This window comes from Lissotriton helveticus, chromosome 5_2 (assembly GCF_964261635.1).
Source record: "Lissotriton helveticus chromosome 5_2, aLisHel1.1, whole genome shotgun sequence".
Lineage (NCBI taxonomy): Eukaryota > Metazoa > Chordata > Amphibia > Caudata > Salamandridae > Lissotriton > Lissotriton helveticus.
Genome location: NC_136066.1, coordinates 15,059,478 through 15,077,615, shown reverse-complemented (window position 1 = coordinate 15,077,615; position 18,138 = coordinate 15,059,478). Strand labels below are relative to the sequence as shown.

The 18,138-nt window shown below is 53.9% G+C and overlaps 2 protein-coding genes across 3 annotated transcripts in view; one reads left to right on the top strand and one right to left on the bottom strand.

Annotated features, from left to right (window-relative positions):
- SLC25A25 (solute carrier family 25 member 25) overlaps positions 1-10,878 on the bottom strand; it is a 100,427-nt gene extending 89,549 nt beyond the window's left edge. For both annotated transcript variants that reach the window (XM_078646676.1, XM_078646677.1), the window contains exon 1: positions 10,396-10,878. In XM_078646676.1, the coding sequence (XP_078502802.1) occupies positions 10,396-10,863 (468 nt within the window). In that variant the 5' untranslated portion in view covers positions 10,864-10,878. The remainder of the gene's footprint in view (positions 1-10,395) is intronic.
- A 4,481-nt stretch (positions 10,879-15,359) lies between these two features.
- The window catches only part of NAIF1 (nuclear apoptosis inducing factor 1), a 135,434-nt gene continuing 132,655 nt past the window's right edge, over positions 15,360-18,138 (top strand). The window contains exon 1 of the mRNA XM_078646582.1: positions 15,360-15,440. Coding sequence (XP_078502708.1) covers positions 15,409-15,440 — 32 coding nt within the window. The 5' untranslated portion in view covers positions 15,360-15,408. The remainder of the gene's footprint in view (positions 15,441-18,138) is intronic.

Genomic DNA, 18,138 nt, shown 5'->3' with positions numbered 1-18,138 from the left:
AATTGTTTTTAACGTGTCAATGTCTTATTGTATCATATAGTTTGACTTATTGAATCAGTCTCTATATGATTTTTATCTTTTATGTATAATTAAACATATATGGTGTTTTTTTAAATACACACATTATCTCCTGACAATTTTTTCTTTCTATTGGTCCTGCTTGTATGGTCACTTATTTTGTGGATGTCCTAGGATTTTATACTCGCATCAGACCCACAGACAGGACACCCACACAGGACAGACCCACAGACAGGACAGACTGCCACCCATGGGGACAACAAACCCACTGCCAACCACCCCCGGCCAGGTGTCACCAGGGGAAATTTGAGGGGGTGCGAGTCCCCCCTCCTTTGCTCAGGTGCCACCAGGGGAGGTTTGAGGGTGTGGAGCCCCCCCCCCCCTCTGCTCAGGGTCCACCAGGGGAGGTTTGAGGGGGTGAGCCCCCCCCTCCTCTGCTCAGGTGCCACCAGGGGAGGTTTGAGGGTGTGAAGCCCCCCCCTCTGCTCAGGTGCCACCAGGGGAGGTTTGAGGGTGTGGAGCCCCCCCCCCCTCTGCTCAGGTGCCACCAGGGGAGGTTTGAGGGTGTGGAGCCCCCCCCTCTGCTCAGGTGCCACCAGGGGAGGTTTGAGGGTGTGAAGCCCCCCCCTCTGCTCAGGTGCCACCAGGGGAGGTTTGAGGGTGTGGAGCCCCCCCCCCCTCTGCTCAGGTGCCACCAGGGGAGGTTTGAGGGTGTGGAGCCCCCCCCCCCTCTGCTCAGGTGCCACCAGGGGAGGTTTGAGGGTGTGGAGCCCCCCCCCCCTCTGCTCAGGTGCCACCAGGGGAGGTTTGAGGGTGTGGAGCCCCCCCCTCTGCTCAGGTGCCACCAGAGGAGGTTTGAGGGTGTGAAGCCCCCCCCTCTGCTCAGGTGCCACCAGGGGAGGTTTGAGGGTGTGGAGCCCCCCCCCTCTGCTCAGGTGCCACCAGGGGAGGTTTGAGGGTGTGGAGCCCCCCCCCCCCTCTGCTCAGGTGCCACCAGGGGAGGTTTGAGGGTGTGGAGCCCCCCCCCCTCTGCTCAGGTGCCACCAGGGGAGGTTTGAGGGTGTGAAGCCCCCCCCTCTGCTCAGGTGCCACCAGGGGAGGTTTGAGGGTGTGGAGCCCCCCCCCTCTGCTCAGGTGCCACCAGGGGAGGTTTGAGGGTGTGAAGCCCCCCCCTCTGCTCAGGTGCCACCAGGGGAGGTTTGAGGGTGTGGAGCCCCCCCCCCTCTGCTCAGGTGCCACCAGGGGAGGTTTGAGGGTGTGAAGCCCCCCCTCTGCTCAGGTGCCACCAGGGGAGGTTTGAGGGTGTGGAGCCCCCCCCCCTCTGCTCAGGTGCCACCAGGGGAGGTTTGAGGGTGTGAAGCCCCCCCTCTGCTCAGGTGCCACCAGGGGAGGTTTGAGGGTGTGGAGCCCCCCCCTCTGCTCAGGTGCCACCAGGGGAGGTTTGAGGGTGTGGAGCCCCCCCCTCTGCTCAGGTGCCACCAGGGGAGGTTTGAGGGTGTGGAGCCCCCCCCTCTGCTCAGGTGCCACCAGGGGAGGTTTGAGGGTGTGGAGCCCCCCCCTCTGCTCAGGTGCCACCAGGGGAGGTTTGAGGGTGTGAAGCCCCCCCTCTGCTCAGGTGCCACCAGGGGAGGTTTGAGGGTGTGGAGCCCCCCCCTCTGCTCAGGTGCCACCAGGGGAGGTTTGAGGGTGTGAAGCCCCCCCCCTCTGCTCAGGTGCCACCAGGGGAGGTTTGAGGGTGTGAAGCCCCCCCCCCCCCTCTGCTCAGGTGCCACCAGGGGAGGTTTGAGGGTGTGAAGCCCCCCCCCCCCCTCTGCTCAGGTGCCACCAGGGGAGGTTTGAGGGTGTGGAGCCCCCCCCCCCCCTCTGCTCAGGTGCCACCAGGGGAGGTTTGAGGGTGTGGAGCCCCCCCTCTGCTCAGGTGCCACCAGGGGAGGTTTGAGGGTGTGGAGCCCCCCCCTCTGCTCAGGTGCCACCAGGGGAGGTTTGAGGGTGTGGAGCCCCCCCCTCTGCTCAGGTGCCACCAGGGGAGGGGAGGTTTGAGGGTGTGGAGCCCCCCCTCTGCTCAGGTGCCACCAGGGGAGGTTTGAGGGTGTGGAGCCCCCCCCTCTGCTCAGGTGCCACCAGGGAAGGTTTGAGGGTGTGGAGCCCCCCCTCTGCTCAGGTGCCACCAGGGGAGGTTTGAGGGTGTGGAGCCCCCCCCCCTCTGCTCAGGTGCCACCAGGGGAGGTTTGAGGGTGTGGAGACCCCCCCTCTGCTCAGGTGCCACCAGGGGAGGTTTGAGGGTGTGGAGCCCCCCCCCCCCTCTGCTCAGGTGCCACCAGGGGAGGTTTGAGGGTGTGGAGCCCCCCCCTCTGCTCAGGTGCCACCAGGGGAGGTTTGAGGGTGTGAAGCCCCCCCTCCCCCCACTGACCAGAGCCCGCCTGTAGAGGTTGTCCAATCCAGGATGGACAGAGGCATGCCAGTGTCCAGGCTGTGCCAAGGAGCACGACTCCTGCCGGTCCCAGGAACCGAGAGGCCTCTGATGAAGGCCCCGGAGGCCCTGGGAGCGGCTGCCAAGAATGAGCTCAGCCGAGGGCGCTGGGTTCACCGCCCCTCCCTGGAGCCAGCAGAGGGCGAGGATAGAGCGGGGCACTGGGAACAATCTACATCCGACCCCCCCAGCCCATCGGACCTTCTCATGACAGACCTCCCCCAGGACCTCTGAGCCTCCACCAGGCACCCCAGAGCCTCCACCAGGCACCCCAGAGCCTCCACCGGGCACCCCAGAGCCTCCACCGGGCACCCCAGAGCCTCCACCGGGCACCCCAGAGCCTCCACCGGGCACCCCAGAGCCTCCACCGGGCACCCCAGAGCCTCCACCGGGCACCCCAGAGCCTCCACCGGGCACCACAGAGCCTCCACCGGGCACCCCAGAGCCTCCACCGGGCACCCCAGAGCCTCCACCGGGCACCCCAGAGCCTCCACCGGGCACCCCAGAGCCTCCACCGGGCACCCCAGAGCCTCCCCCGGGCACCCCAGAGCCTCCCCCGGGCACCCCAGAGCCTCCCCCGGGCACCCCAGAGCCTCCCTCGGGCACCCCAGAGCCTCCCTCGGGCACCCCAGAGCCTCCCCCGGGCACCCCAGAGCCTCCCCCGGGCACCCCAGAGCCTCCCCGGGCACCCCAGAGCCTCCCCCGGGCACCCCAGAGCCTCCCCCCGGGCACCCCAGAGCCTCCCCCGGGCACCCCAGAGCCTCCCCCGGGCACCCCAGAGCCTCCCCCGGGACCCCAGAGCCTGGGCAGGGAACACAAGAGGGTCAAAGGCCGGGACTGAGGGCAGGGAACACACGAGGGTCATAGGCCGGGACTGAGGGCACACACGAGGGTCATAGGCCAGGACTGAGGGCAGGGAACACACAAGGGTCATAGGCCAGGACTGAGGGCAGGGAACACACAAGGGTCATAGGCCAAGGGCAGGGAACACACGAGGGGCAAAGGCCGAGGGCAGGGAACACACGAGGGGCAAAGGCCGAGGGCAGGGAACACACGAGGGTCATAGGCCGGGACTGAGGGCAGGGAACACACAAGGGTCATAGGCCAAGGGCAGGGAACACACGAGGGGCAAAGGCCGAGGGCAGGGAACACACGAGGGGCAAAGGCCGAGGGCAGGGAACACACGAGGGGCAAAGGCCGAGGGCAGGGAACACACGAGGGTCAAAGGCCGAGGGCAGGGAACACACGAGGGTCAAAGGCCAGGACTGAGGGCAGGGAACACACAAGGCTCATAGGCCGGGACTGAGAGCAGGGAACACACAAGGGTCATAGGCCGGGACTGAGGGCAGGGAACACACAAGGGTCATAGGCCAAGGGCAGGGAACACACGAGGGGCAAAGGCCGAGGGCAGGGAACACACGAGGGGCAAAGGCCGAGGGCAGGGAACACACGAGGGGCATAGGCTGGGACTGAGGGCAGGGAACACATGAGGGTCATAGGCCAAGGGCAGGGAACACACGAGGGGCAAAGGGCAGGGAACACACGAGGGGCAAAGGCTGAAGAAGGCATACCACTCGACCTTTACCCACCAAAGTGTACCCAAGACAAGACACTGTTGAGGCCGGCCTTTAACCACCCAAGCTTACCCAAAAACCCACCCTAGTCAGCCTGACACAAACCTGACCTACTTTTCATAACTGAATCACGGGTGGAAGATGATATGGCTCCAGTCCTGCATGAAGCCGTTCCTCTAGGCTATCAAACTATCGAGCAAAATCGCATGGGCAGAAGAGAAGGTGGCCTAACTGGTGAGTTCAGGCAAACATTAAATATCACTAAAGCCGACGAGGTCTCCATACATGGTTATGAGGCCCTTTGACGAGATGCAATCCTACACCATCTTCTTCCGGTAACTTCCTGCTCCTTTACAGACCTTCACCTAGCAATGCGACATTCCCAGACAATTCAAAATGTATTACCATTATGCTCCAACCTATGTGTTCTGGGTTCCCTCAACATTTGGTTTGACAAACCCAATATGCTCCATCTGAAAACAATCAGCGCAGGCACTTAACCTGCACCAAATCGTCCACAAAATCACTGGACACATCCTAGATTTCATTCTTGAAAACTCAGAACTAGTGACCTTTCATACAATGACTCCAATCACGTGGTCGGATCACCACTTGGTTGCTTTCCAATATAAAATATAACCCCCCCCCCTCCCCAAGGAGGCCTTTATCCACCTGCAAATGACAAATATTGGCAGAAACTTGATTTCCAGACATTGTCCACTATCTAGTTTTACAACATGTCAATGTGAAATCTGCTGATTGCTAATAACAGCGTGCTGCTACTTTATACTTAGTTCTGTATTTATTAAAAGTGACAGTTAAACAATTTGAGAAACATTCCTGCCCCCGCACTGATGACAATGTGGTTAATGAACTGAGGCAAGTCAGCGGTCATGTGTGTCCTATATGTGGCTAGATTTATATGGAGCAAAAGTATAGTCTATTAAATCAAACAAAAGAGGTTTCTGTACAGCAGACATGCTGAACTTGCTTATTTGAAGTTGCTCTTGTATGTGATTAAGAAGAAAATGGTGTCTCAGTGAATTGAACTACTTGCCCTGGATCACATAATTTGAAACTAGTTTATGGGGCAAGAGCATTATAATTAGGTTGAATAGATTATTTAAGTCACTTGACCTGCAGGTGAAGTAACATGTTTAGGGTTTTTCGAGGCCTGACCATTCTTTCACCCGAATCTATCAGGGCTAGACACCGCTCTGGCCGGTCTATCTCCACCTGTATCTACCGGGGACAGGAGACCTGCCTGGTCAGCCATTTCCCACCTAAATCGATCAGGAACAAGAGGCCACCCGGGCTGGCCTTACCCCACCTGAATCTACTAGACAAGAAACCAACCTAGCCAGCCTTCCAAGCAAGAATATACTAAGGACCAGACACCACCATGCCCGGCCTTTACCCACTCGAATCTACCAGGGACAAGAAACCACTCTGCCTAGCCTTTTCCCCACCGGATTCCACCAAAAACGAGCCACTGCTCTTGCCAGCTTTACCCCCATCTGGATCTACCAAAAACAAGCAAACACCCCGACCAGTATGAATGACTCCACTCCCCAATCAGCAAGAAAAAAACTGGGGGATCCTCTTTAGGACATGGAATATACCCAATCGTTGCAACTAAATCCACATGACAACCTTCTGCATCGAGCAGACAGAAAGAGCACAAGCTGCCGCCCTACTCGCCACTCTCCGCAGGCAGGTGCCCTACTGGCCACACTCCGCAGGCAGGTGCCCTACTCGCCACTCTCCGCAGGCAGGTGCCCTACTCGCCACACTCCGCAGGCAGCCGCCCTACCCGCCACTCTCCGCAGGCAGCCGCCCTACCCGCCACTCTCCGCAGGCAGCCGCCCTACCAGCCACTCTCCGCAGGCAGCCGCCCTACTCGCCACTCTCCGCAGGCAGCCGCCCTACCAGCCACTCTCCGCAGGCAGCCGCCCTACCCGCCACTCTCCGCAGGCAGCCGCCCTACTCGCCACTCTCCGCAGGCAGCCGCCCTACCAGACACTCTCCGCAGGCAGCCGCCCTACCCGCCACTCTCCGCAGGCAGCCGCCCTACTCGCCACTCTCCGCAGGCAGCCGCCCTACCAGCCACTCTCCGCAGGCAGCCGCCCTACCAGACACTCTCCGCAGGCAGCCGCCCTACCCGCCACTCTCCGCAGGCAGCCGCCCTACCAGCCACTCTCCGCAGGCAGCCGCCCTACCAGCCACTCTCCGCAGGCAGCCGCCCTACCCGCCACTCTCCGCAGGCAGCCGCCCTACCCGCCACTCTCCGCAGGCAGCCGCCCTACCAGACACTCTCCGCAGGCAGTCGCCCTACCAGCCACTCTCCGCAGGCAGCCGCCCTACCAGCCACTCTCCGCAGGCAGCCGCCCTACCAGACACTCTCCGCAGGCAGTCGCCCTACCAGCCACTCTCCGCAGGCAGCCGCCCTACCAGACACTCTCCGCAGGCAGCCGCCCTACCAGCCACTCTCCGCAGGCAGTCGCCCTACCAGACACTCTCCGCAGGCAGCCGCCCTACCCGCCACTCTCCGCAGGCAGCCGCCCTACCAGCCACTCTCCGCAGGCAGCCGCCCTACTCGCCACTCTCCGCAGGCAGCCGCCCTACCAGCCACTCTCCGCAGGCAGCCGCCCTACCAGACACTCTCCGCAGGCAGCCGCCCTACCCGCCACTCTCCGCAGGCAGCCGCCCTACCCGCCACTCTCCGCAGGCAGCCGCCCTACCAGCCACTCTCCGCAGGCAGCCGCCCTACTCGCCACTCTCCGCAGGCAGCCGCCCTACCAGCCACTCTCCGCAGGCAGTCGCCCTACCAGCCACTCTCCGCAGGCAGTCGCCCTACCAGCCACTCTCCGCAGGCAGTCGCCCTACCAGCCACTCTCCGCAGGCAGTCGCCCTACCAGACACTCTCCTCAGGCAGACGTCCTCTCCTAACACTACACCTCACACCCCAATACAATAGTGCTGCTAAAATCACGGTCTCAGAATTTTTACGAAGCAGTATTACACACCCACTAATATCGTCCTATATGGTCACTCCGCCAGCCAATCCCTTACTACTCTCTGGTCTTTCACTAAGCCCGATAGAAGCAGTGCAGGTCTCCACCCATCTCTCAGCAGGTGCCCGGGAGCCATACAAGCCATCCATCTCAGGTGCCTGACAGCAGTATTACCCACTCATCCCTCACCTGATCTAGATAAATAGAATGTCATTATAACCAACTCAGCTCTGCTCTTTTAGAGGAACCACTCAACTTCTGTCCAATCAAGGCACCAACATTTGGACAGAGCCCGGGTCCCTAACCCTATAGTATTCCTGAAAGCTCTTTTTCCTGTTGATTATATAAGGTCTAGTAATAGATGTGCTGTCAAACTACACCTCAAGAGCCTCTATCCAAGAAAATCACATGGTTGGTGTCACCTCAGCTTTCATACGCAGGGGTTAGCCACAGACTCCCTTCAGGAAGCCTGTAGCATGCGATGGAAACTTCTCTACCCCCTGAAAGTAAAGTGATCCGGCATGTACCCTGTCATGGGGTACATCAAGAACCCTGGACCAGGGAGGGATGCCCCCAAAACAAAGAATAATAAGGTCACACTTAATCAACCAGAGAACTACGAAAATCACACCACTGACAACCTACATCTCATTAATTCACGCCCACGATCCTAAAAAGGGACCTCTCACTTGTAACATTCACGAGCAGAATAGAGTAGAACCCCGTTGCAGGCCGGCGTCAAGTAATACAACTTATCTACAAAACACGGCACCTCCACCAATTGTGCCCAGCCCACAGACAAAAACCCCACACAGTGCTAGAAAGCAATCAGTGAGGGAAAAGAAGTATCAACTGGTACCCAGGACTGCGAACAATCCATGAATGAACGGCATGTACAGTAGCTGCAATGTTCAAGTTAAATTTTCAGGCCAACTTTGGTGAACCAAGGGCTTCTGGCAGGGATCACATTTTTAGGCTGTATAGGTTCCACCCATTGCAAATATTCATTAAGGTCAACACACGTCACTGTTTCAACCTCTAAGTATGAAACTGTAAAGGAGTCTTCACCAGGACAAGACTGTTACAATTTGATTTCATTAAAGTCAACACGTGTCGACGCTTCTTCCCCTAAGAGGTCCTGATGAACATTCTGTTACAATTTGATACTTGCGGGTCAAATAGTAACATGTGTTTACTTTAATGAATGCTTGTACGGGTTGAACCTATATGGTCATTTGGGACGTAGGCTCCCTATTACTGAAACACATGCGACAAGTCAACAATTGCTTGGTTTATCACTGGGCGCAACTGTTCACTATCTTTCACCATCCATCACCACTGTGCCGTCCGCAAGGAGCATTGTATTCATGTAATGTATATACCCAATGCTTCGATGGGCGTGTGCATTTTTTTAATATATATATTGTTATCTATTAAACAGCTGGTCTTTTACAAACTCTGATTTCGCTCCAGACCACTTCATTACAATTGTCGAGGAAGCAAAGGCTCTTAGCTTCTCCCGAGGGAACCGTTCTTTTTGGCAGTCTGTAGGTTTACAGACAATTCACCAGCGCAGCCCCTCAAACACCACTTTATAATAATACAAGTCACTGTGGCGAGGACTCCATCAATGTACACAGAGGAACAAACCACACGGAATGACTGGATAAAAAAACACTGAAAACAAATTTAGATATTCGGGGAACGGATAATTTGTTAATCAGAGATGAGGCAGAAACCAGCTTTGATTGACAAGTTTCTCATAGAACCCTCAGCCCTCCCTCACCCACAGCTCCCCCTTCACTCTACTCACCCCCTCACTCATCCTCCGCTCCCCAACCCCCTCACTTACACTCACCCCCTCACCCTAACCCCCCTCAGCTCCCCCACGGCCCCCTCACTTACACTCACCTCCTCACCCTTACCCCCTCACTTACACTCACCCCCTCACTCATCCTCAGCTCCCCCTTTCACTCTACTCACCCCCTCACTCATCCTCAGCTCCCCAACCCCCTCACTTACACTCACCCCCTCACCCTAACCCCCCTCAGCTCCCCCACGGCCCCCTCACTTACACTCACCTCCTCACCCTTACCCCCTCACTTACACTCACCCCCTCACTCATCCTCAGCTCCCCCTTTCACTCTACTCACCCCCTCACTCATCCTCAGCTCCCCAACCCCCTCACTTACACTCACCCCCTCACCCTAACCCCCCTCAGCTCCCCCACGGCCCCCTCACTTACACTCACCTCCTCACCCTTACCCCCTCACTTACACTCACCCCCTCACTCATCCTCAGCTCCCCCTTTCACTCTACTCACCCCCTCACTCATCCTCAGCTCCCCAACCCCCTCACTTACACTCACCCCACCCCCCTCAGCCCCCTCACTTACACTCACCCCACCCCCCTCAGCTCCCCCACAGCCCCCTCACTTACACTCACTCATCCTCAACTCCCCAACCCCCTCACTTACACTCACCCCACCCCCCTCAGCCCCCTCACTTACACTCACCCCACCCCCCTCAGCCCCCTCACTTACACTCACCCCCTCACCCTTACCCCCCCAGCCCCCTCACTTACACTCACCCCACCCCCACAGCCCCCTCACTTACACTCACCCCCTCACCCTTACCCCCCCAGCCCCCTTACTTACACTCACCCCACCCCCCTCAGCTCCCCCACAGCCCCCTCACTTACACTCAACTCCCCAACCCCCTCACTTACACTCACCCCCTCACCCACCCTCAGACCCCCCCCCGTGCCCCCCCTCAGACTCACCCTCAGCCCCCCCCTTCGGTCACTCACCCTCAGCTCCCCCTCGGTGCGGTGCCCCCCCTCCCCCCCCCCCGTCACTCACCCTCAGCCCCCCCTCGGAGCCCCCCCCCTGTGACTCACCCTGAGCTCCCCCTCGGGGCCCCCCTCGGTGTGACGTCACTCACCCTCAGCTCCCCCTCGGTGTGACGTCACTCACCCTCAGCCCCCCCCCTCGGTGTGACGTCACTCACCCTCAGCTCCCCCTCGGTGCGGTGCCCCCCCCCTCGGTGTGACGTCACTCACCCTCAGCTCCCCCTCGGTGCGGTGCCCCCCCCTCGGTGTGACGTCACTCACCCTCAGCCCCCCCCCTCGGTGTGACGTCACTCACCCTCAGCTCCCCCTCGGTGCGGTGCCCCCCCCCTCGGTGTGACGTCACTCACCCTCAGCCCCCCCCCTCGGTGTGACGTCACTCACCCTCAGCCCCCCCTCGGTGCCCCCCTCGGTGTGACGTCACTCACCCTCAGCCCCCCCTCGGTGCCCCCCTCGGTGTGACGTCACTCACCCTGAGCTCCCCCTCGGTGCGGTGCACCCCCAGCCGCCGGAGCCCCACGCGCAGGTCGGTGACGCAGAGCCCCCCGTCGCGGTTGACGTCGAGCTGCTGGAAGAGCCGCTGCAGCCGCTGCTCCTGCTCGGGGCCCCCGCACTGCGCGCCGCCGCAGGGGGCCGGGGGGGGCTCGCACTGGCACAGCGCCCCCCCCAGCAGCGGGGGCAGCGAGGGCCGCAGGGGCATGAGGGGGCTTCCGGGGGCCGCCGTGGACGCGTCCGTCACTTCCGCTCCAGCCGCGCGCGACGATCGCGAGCCTCCGATGCCGGTAACACTGCCCCGCGCGCCTCCGTCCCGTGACCGGAAACGCGTCACTGCCTCGCCTCCGCCACAGCCCAGACGTGGCCGCCCAGCCCCCCGGCTCGAGCCGCGTCCGACCAACCGCAGCGGCGGCAGCCGTGACGCGCCCACAGCCCGGCCGCTCATTGGACCCGGCGGTCACACCCGCGAGGCGGACGGGCGCCCACGGCTCGATGCGGCATTGGACTTTGAAGGAGGATTGACTTCGCGAGCAGCCAATAGGAGTACAGGATGCCGAGCGCCAAGATTTAAACGTCCAGGGTGTCATGTTGCCCTAAGGCGGCGCCGCCAGATCCCCGGAAGCGGATCCTGAGCCGGCGGAGGCGGCACCGGAAGCTGATCCTGAGGCGGCCCCGGCGGGATCCGCTCCCACGGGGTGGGGTGGGGTGGGGTGGGGGCGCCGGAGGCAGATGAGGCCTGGAGTGCGCGTCACAAGCGCCTCTACTGGCAGGGGGACCAGAGTCTCAAAACAACAAGCATTGGCAAAGCCCATTTTTGTTTTATTTTATTAATGCATTCTTATATAGCGGGGCCTTTACCCAAAGGCGTCAGAGCGCTTCACAATAGGAACAGCAATGATACATGAGGAGAATGTCACAGAAGCAAATGGAGCGGAGCATGGCGTGCTAGGACGCTGCCACGCGAGGCAGGAAGACGCGGTGGTGGTATCGCTAGACGCCGCGATGGCGTTTGACACGCTAGAATGGCCGTATATGATGGCAGTCCTTCGAAAACTGGGTTTTGGCCCAAACTTTATCGGTTGGGGACGCCTCCTCTACGCTGAACCCTTAGCTCAGGTGGTAGTGAACAATAAGAAATCGGAGGTCTTTACCCTAGGAAGAGGAACGCGACAGGGATGCCCCCTTTCGCCCTTGCTCTATGCCCTTTCCCTAGAGCCACTGGCTGCCTGGGTAAGTCAGGATCTCTCCTTGAGGAGGCTGACGATGGGAAGACAGGATCTCGCTGTACGCTGACGACATTCTCCTGTACCTAGCGAATCCTCGTCAGTCCCTGATAGTGGCGCTAGACATCTTTACCAGCTTCGGGAAGAACTCAGGGTATAGTATCAACTGGGGTAAGTGAAGCAGGTCCAATAATAAATGTAGGCAGATGTAGTTTGTATCTTAGATTTATTTTAGCAAGAATCCCATCCAACCAACAGCAGGACACCCTGGAACTAACTGTCCAAGTTTACTTCTAAAGTTATCTAGAACTCATGACATCACTCTATGGCACTGTCAATTCTAATCTGACATACATACAATTCCACATTAACATTTATATACAAGAAAGCATAAGTAGATTACCAGACACCTCCCCTCTTTACTTGAATTAAATATACTGTGCAGCTCAACAAAACAAATAACTCATACATAGTAAGAGAGATACAGTGGTCATTTAGCAACTCTCGATGAACTCCGTGTTCCATCTTCCCCACCAGCATGTGATCGAAATCCATCCATATTGTCAGAACGTGAATGATTTTCATCCACATGACCCCTCAAGCAGTGATTTAACTTGCCTTTAACAACCACCACTCAGTTTAAGTTCCATATGCGGTAATCCTGGGTTTTAACAGCATTCCTAAATACTTTTATGACCTTAATGGGTTTCAAGAATTTTGAACTAGCACTACTCCTTAAACCTGGACGTTTTATCATAACCATATCTACCACCATTACCTTAGTTGTTTTCACACTTTTCTTTGCATCAAAATAACATTTTCTTGCCCTAGCTTTCTCTTCTTCTTTTTCCTTAATTTTAACACCACCACATTCCTTTTCCTCTGCTAATCTCGTACTTCTTATTCCCCCTCGGTTCTGCACTAGTGTTAGGAACATGACCTCTAAACAACAAAAACGGTGTTTTCCCTGTCGTGGAATGAGGAAACAATCTATACTCCTCCACCTTCCTCAAGACTTCAGATTTCCAGTCAATAGAGGCTGATTTTGCAATATATATAGTGCCTTTAATCACTCGATTGAATCTCTCAATCATGCCATTTCCCTCGGGGTGATAAATAGAGCATGTCTTATGAATGACTCATTTGGAAGAAAGAAATTTCTTCATTTCCTCCAAAACGAGTTGAACACCGTTGTCTGTCAACAATGAACAAGGAATCCCTTCTCTTGAGAATGAATCCTTCAAGCATTTAATGATGTGCTTTGAATCAACGCTTGATAAAAAAAATACTTCTGGCCACCGTGAGAACATGTCAATAACAGCAAGCACATAGGTTTGTGTCCCATTGCTACTAATCGGACCTAAAATATCCAAGGCAACATCTTGCCAAGGTCCAGAGGGTCCTCTTCTCAACACCACGGGTTGAACACGAGGACATTTAGACTTATCACTCAATGAACATGCAACACAATCACGTACCATACGTTCCACTTGGTTATCCATCCCTGGCCACCAATAAATCATACGTAATTTCTCCTTACATTTTGATACTCCATCATGTGTAGAATGTACTTTATCAATGATCTCCTTCCTAAGCGCAGTAGGTGGAATGACTCGTGTACCACAAAATAACAACACCTTGTCAATAGCAAGCTCGTTTCGCAATGGCCCAAATTTCCTACAGCCATCAGATTCTTCCTTACTACACATCCAACCTTTATTAATCAATCTCATAACTTAATTTAAGACTTCATCGGCACGCATCTCATCACACCACTTTTCCTCCGAAATTACACTTTGTTCAATTGCACAAACCCACTCATCACCATCTTCAGCTTCCTCATCCAAAACCTCTGACTTAGGGGTTAAACGGGGCAGAACATCAGCAACTTTATTCTCCAATCCTGGAATATAACGAATCACAAAATTATAATTTTGCAAACCAATCACCCATTTCGTTATCCTACTAGAAATCAGATCAAGCCCTTTTTTGCTAAATATTTCAATTAACGGTTTGTGATCGGTTCACACCTCGAACTCAACACCCCAAAGGAATTTTTTTAATTTTTTAACCACCCAGAAAACAGCTAATGACTCCCTCTCAACCACCGAGTATCTTGTCTCAGGGTCCCTAAGGGTGCGAGATAAAAACATTATGGTTTGCATTCCATCAGGACCCTTCTGTTGCAAAACCGCACTTAAGCCCTTACTCACGTCAGTGATGAGAATCGGCTTGAGTTCTGGGTTGAAACTACTAAGAGAAGGAGCAGATTTGAGCTTTTGCTTGATTTTCAAAAACTCATCCTCACACTCCTCAGACCATACAAAGTCAACTCCTTTCTTTAACAAGTGTCTCATGTTGACTGCACAATCAGCAACATTTTTTACGAACTTTGAATCGTATTCAACAACGCCCAAAAATTTCATGAGATCACTTTTACATGAAGGCGAACTGATCTCTTGAATGGTGTTGACCAATTCACACTTAGGCTTAACACCACCACTGGTAATGTTGTGCCCCAAATAATTTATCGAATCTGTCCTAAACCTACATTTCTCAGCTTTGATAGTTAAGTTATGCCCAGCCAACCTTTCCAAAGTTTTCCTGAGTCTTCCATCATGTTGACTTTCATCATCCCCCCATATATCAATATATCATCTTGGTAAACATAAGTACCTTCAAGACCATATAAGACTTTCTCCATGACCCTCTTGGAAGACCGAAGAAGCTGACACTATCCCAAAGGGCATGCGCTTAAACCTAAAAGTACCACAGGGAGTTATGAAAGAGGTGAGATCCTTACATGAGTCTTCAAGTTCAATTTGATGATACGCTTAGGTGAGATCTATGGTGCTAAAGATCTTAGAACCACCCAACAGCATCAAACGCTCATTTAAATTGGGTAAAGGATGCTTATCCACCACAACACACTTGTTCAACTGGTGCAAGTCAATGCATAATCTCAAATCTCCATTCGATTTCCTCGCTGCCACTACCGGAGCCAACCACTCGGTCCCTTCCACATCCTCAATGATGCCCCCATCCTCCAATTTTTCCAACTCTCTTCTCATGTCATATCTTACAGCAATAGGTACACTCCTCACTTTACAACTAACCGGTATAGAATCTTCCTTAAGAACAATCTTATGCTGGTAGCCCTTAAGGCAGCCCAATTTATTACTGAAAACTTTGGGATAACTGTTCTTTAATCCAGCAATAAAGTTAGAATCAGATTTTCCAACCACCACAGCGCTCCCTAACTCTCTCAACTGAATAGGAGGGTCAGCATTGGGATCTAAGTACACACCAAGGTCACCCTGATGAATCCAACTAATTATACTATCCCCCTTCTTCAAAACGTAAATCTTACCCGAAACAAATCTTCCTTTAAATTCGATGAGACCAATGAAATACACATGTAACTTAATGGGTTCCCCACCATAAGCCAAAGGTCTAATATCTGGTTTCAATAGTTTTACTTTTCCCTCCAAATTCTTCAAGTAGAATTCACCAGAGATGATGGTTATCTTGTGAATAATGAAGCATTATTGAGGCCAAAAGCAACTCCAACTGAAAGAGCTCGACTTGAAACATCAGACGAAGCGATGAAATTGACTTCTAGTATCCAAAATGGCTGACACGCATAACGTTATGACGTTATGACTGATGTTGCAAAACTACAGGATCTCTGCTAGTTCAAGCTGCTCTCCAACAGATAGCTGGGCAACTCAGTCGATGAAGAATGATCCTTCGTCACAGAGTTCGGAATGACACGCAATCTTCAGAGACGTCAAAATCAGTAAGTTTTAAAGAATGCCATAAACTGTTTGTTTCCACGCGCTAACTCCAAATGCCTTATTAACTTTTAAAATCCAGCCGTCACCCTTGATCGATACGTACACAACAACTTCCCTTCAGCAATGGTTTTCACGCGCTTAGCTCCACATACTTTGTTTACTTTAAAACACAGACATCGTGCCTGATTGATGAATGCACACAGAGACTTCTGGCACTTAAAATGACTAAACAGCTTTTCTCAAATGCATTGAAGCTCATGAGCTTGACTCCATGTTTCTCTTCATGCTCACTTAATCACACTGCACGAGCTGCTGTTAGTTTCCAATTTCTTTCACGCTTGGCTTCATTTTATTCAGTTACTTTACTCTTTAGCTGCGCGCAAAGTCATACATGTAACTGCTTAATTTTCCCCATCATTTGTAAAAGTTAGCATTAAAAAGGTTTACTGATAGCCACTTCCACAAATTAGTAGTGGTTAAAAATTGCTTCTTCGCTGGTACAGGAAATGTGGCACAGAATAACGGAGCGACAAAAAAAAAAAAAAACTCGAATTGGCAAAATAATAATTTGGGATGAGCCCGCATCGAGTACCCACAAGACAGCTTAGGAAATGCGGCGAAAAGCTCCCAATCCCCAGGATATTTAACAGTAGATCTATGATTCCAAGATTAATGATGTCAAGTATCCAATGCCAAATTGTTCTTTTTTTTTTTTAAAGCAAAAAAAAATGAAGTGCTCCTCACCAATCTTCCTTTGTTGAGATTCTTTTCCTCTGCCGACTACGCCAGTGAAGCAGGTCCAATAATAAATGTAGGCAGATGTAGTTTTTATCTTAGATTTATTGTAGCAAGAATCCCATCCAACCAACAGCAGGACACCCTGGAACTAACTGTCCAAGTTTACTTCTAAAGTTATCTAGAACTCATGACATCACTCTATGACACTATCAATTCTAACCTGACATACATACAATTCCACATTAACATTTATATACAAGAAAGCATAAGTAGATTACCACAGTAAGTCACTCCTTTACGTCCTCCACGGAGCCTTCCCCCCGCCTATCCTGCGCAATTACCCAATCAAGGTAGCGGCGGAGGGGTTCACGTACCTGGGAATTTTTATCTCAAAGGACACGACTCTAAGATACGAGAGAAATTCATTGCCGCCTCTACAACGGTTAAAGAGAGATGCAACCACCTGGACGACTCTGCCGTTGTCCCTACTAGGGCGGGCAGCACTCTTTAAAATGATGGCACTGCAGCGGTTTCTTTACGCCCTCCAGAACTACCTAGATTTAATTCCCCAGAGATATTTTGCGGATATCAAAGTCACCCAACGAGATCTCTTGTGGACCGGAACGCCCCGAATGTCCCTGCAGAAACTTATATTGGGATGGTATGACGGGAGTATAGCACTTCCGGATATTCGGAAATATTACTGGGCGGCGCATCTCTCCACCATAAATCAGGGCACCTACTGTGACGGAAATGACCCGGGCTATGGGATGGATAGGTGGCTCCTACCGGGGGGTGGGAGGGGGGGCTTTGAGGCTGAGCTCTGTTCCAGGCCAAGCAGATACCTCCTCACAGGCCCGACAAAACACTTCGTTGAACTCTGCCACATCGTTAATAGGAAATTGGGATGGGCGGGCAAACTTACACTGTCTACCCCATTATGGGCGGCTGAGAGGCTGGGCACATTGAGTCGCACTAAGGGTTTTCACAAATGGGACCTGATAGGAATTTCTCACATTACAGATCTGTGGGGTCCTGAAGGAATGGTGACATTCGCTTCGCTCCAACATACCTATGACCTTGCTCGCTCGGAACACTTTAGATATTTGCAGGTCAGACACCCTCTCCAGACAAACATTCCACCAGGGACTCTACTTCCAGAATCCTCCCCCCTCGAGGACAGGCTGCTAGATGGCCACCTCCCTGAAAAGGCGATTTCCCTGACTTGCAAAAAGCTCATAAACCACACTCCGGACCCCTTATTCGCTCTTAGAGAGAAATGGGAGGCGGAAGGTCTTGAAATTGACGACGAGGAATGGAGAGAGTCACTAGCTTCCCCCAAAGAATTAGCGATTTCGGCCAAGTTGAGACTCGTTCAGTTGAAAATACTTCACCGTGTATATATATCCGGCACAAGGCTAATGTTGATGGGCCGCAGTGAAGAGGGGCTCTGCAGGAGGGGTTGTGGGGAGGCGGGCACTTTCTTCCACATAATATTGGAATGCCCTTTGCTGCAAACTTATTGGAAGCGGGTTCACAACTGCATGCAGGAGGTTTGGGGAGTAGAACTGCGTCTGGAGGTAAAAAGGTGTCTGCTGAACATATGGGAACCCACATATCTCTCAACAAAAGGTAGACAATGGGTGACGCTGGGTCTGGCAATCGCCAAAGGAATATAGCACGGCTGTGGGGAGCAGTTACACCTCCGACACTCAGCTCCTGGAAGAAGGATATGGACTGGTGTATGCTCCAAGAAAAGACAGTGTATGTAGCCTGGGGGTGCCCCAGGAAATGGATAGCTAAGTGGTCCAACTGGAATGAATACCGCAGCAATTTGTGTGATCCCCCCTATATGGAACCCATTGATGCCCTAAGTACACTGTAACGTAATCGGTGCAGATTGTAGCATGTGAATTAATGTACCAGTCATGATGTCCTTGTATTTGTCCTGCAATGATGACT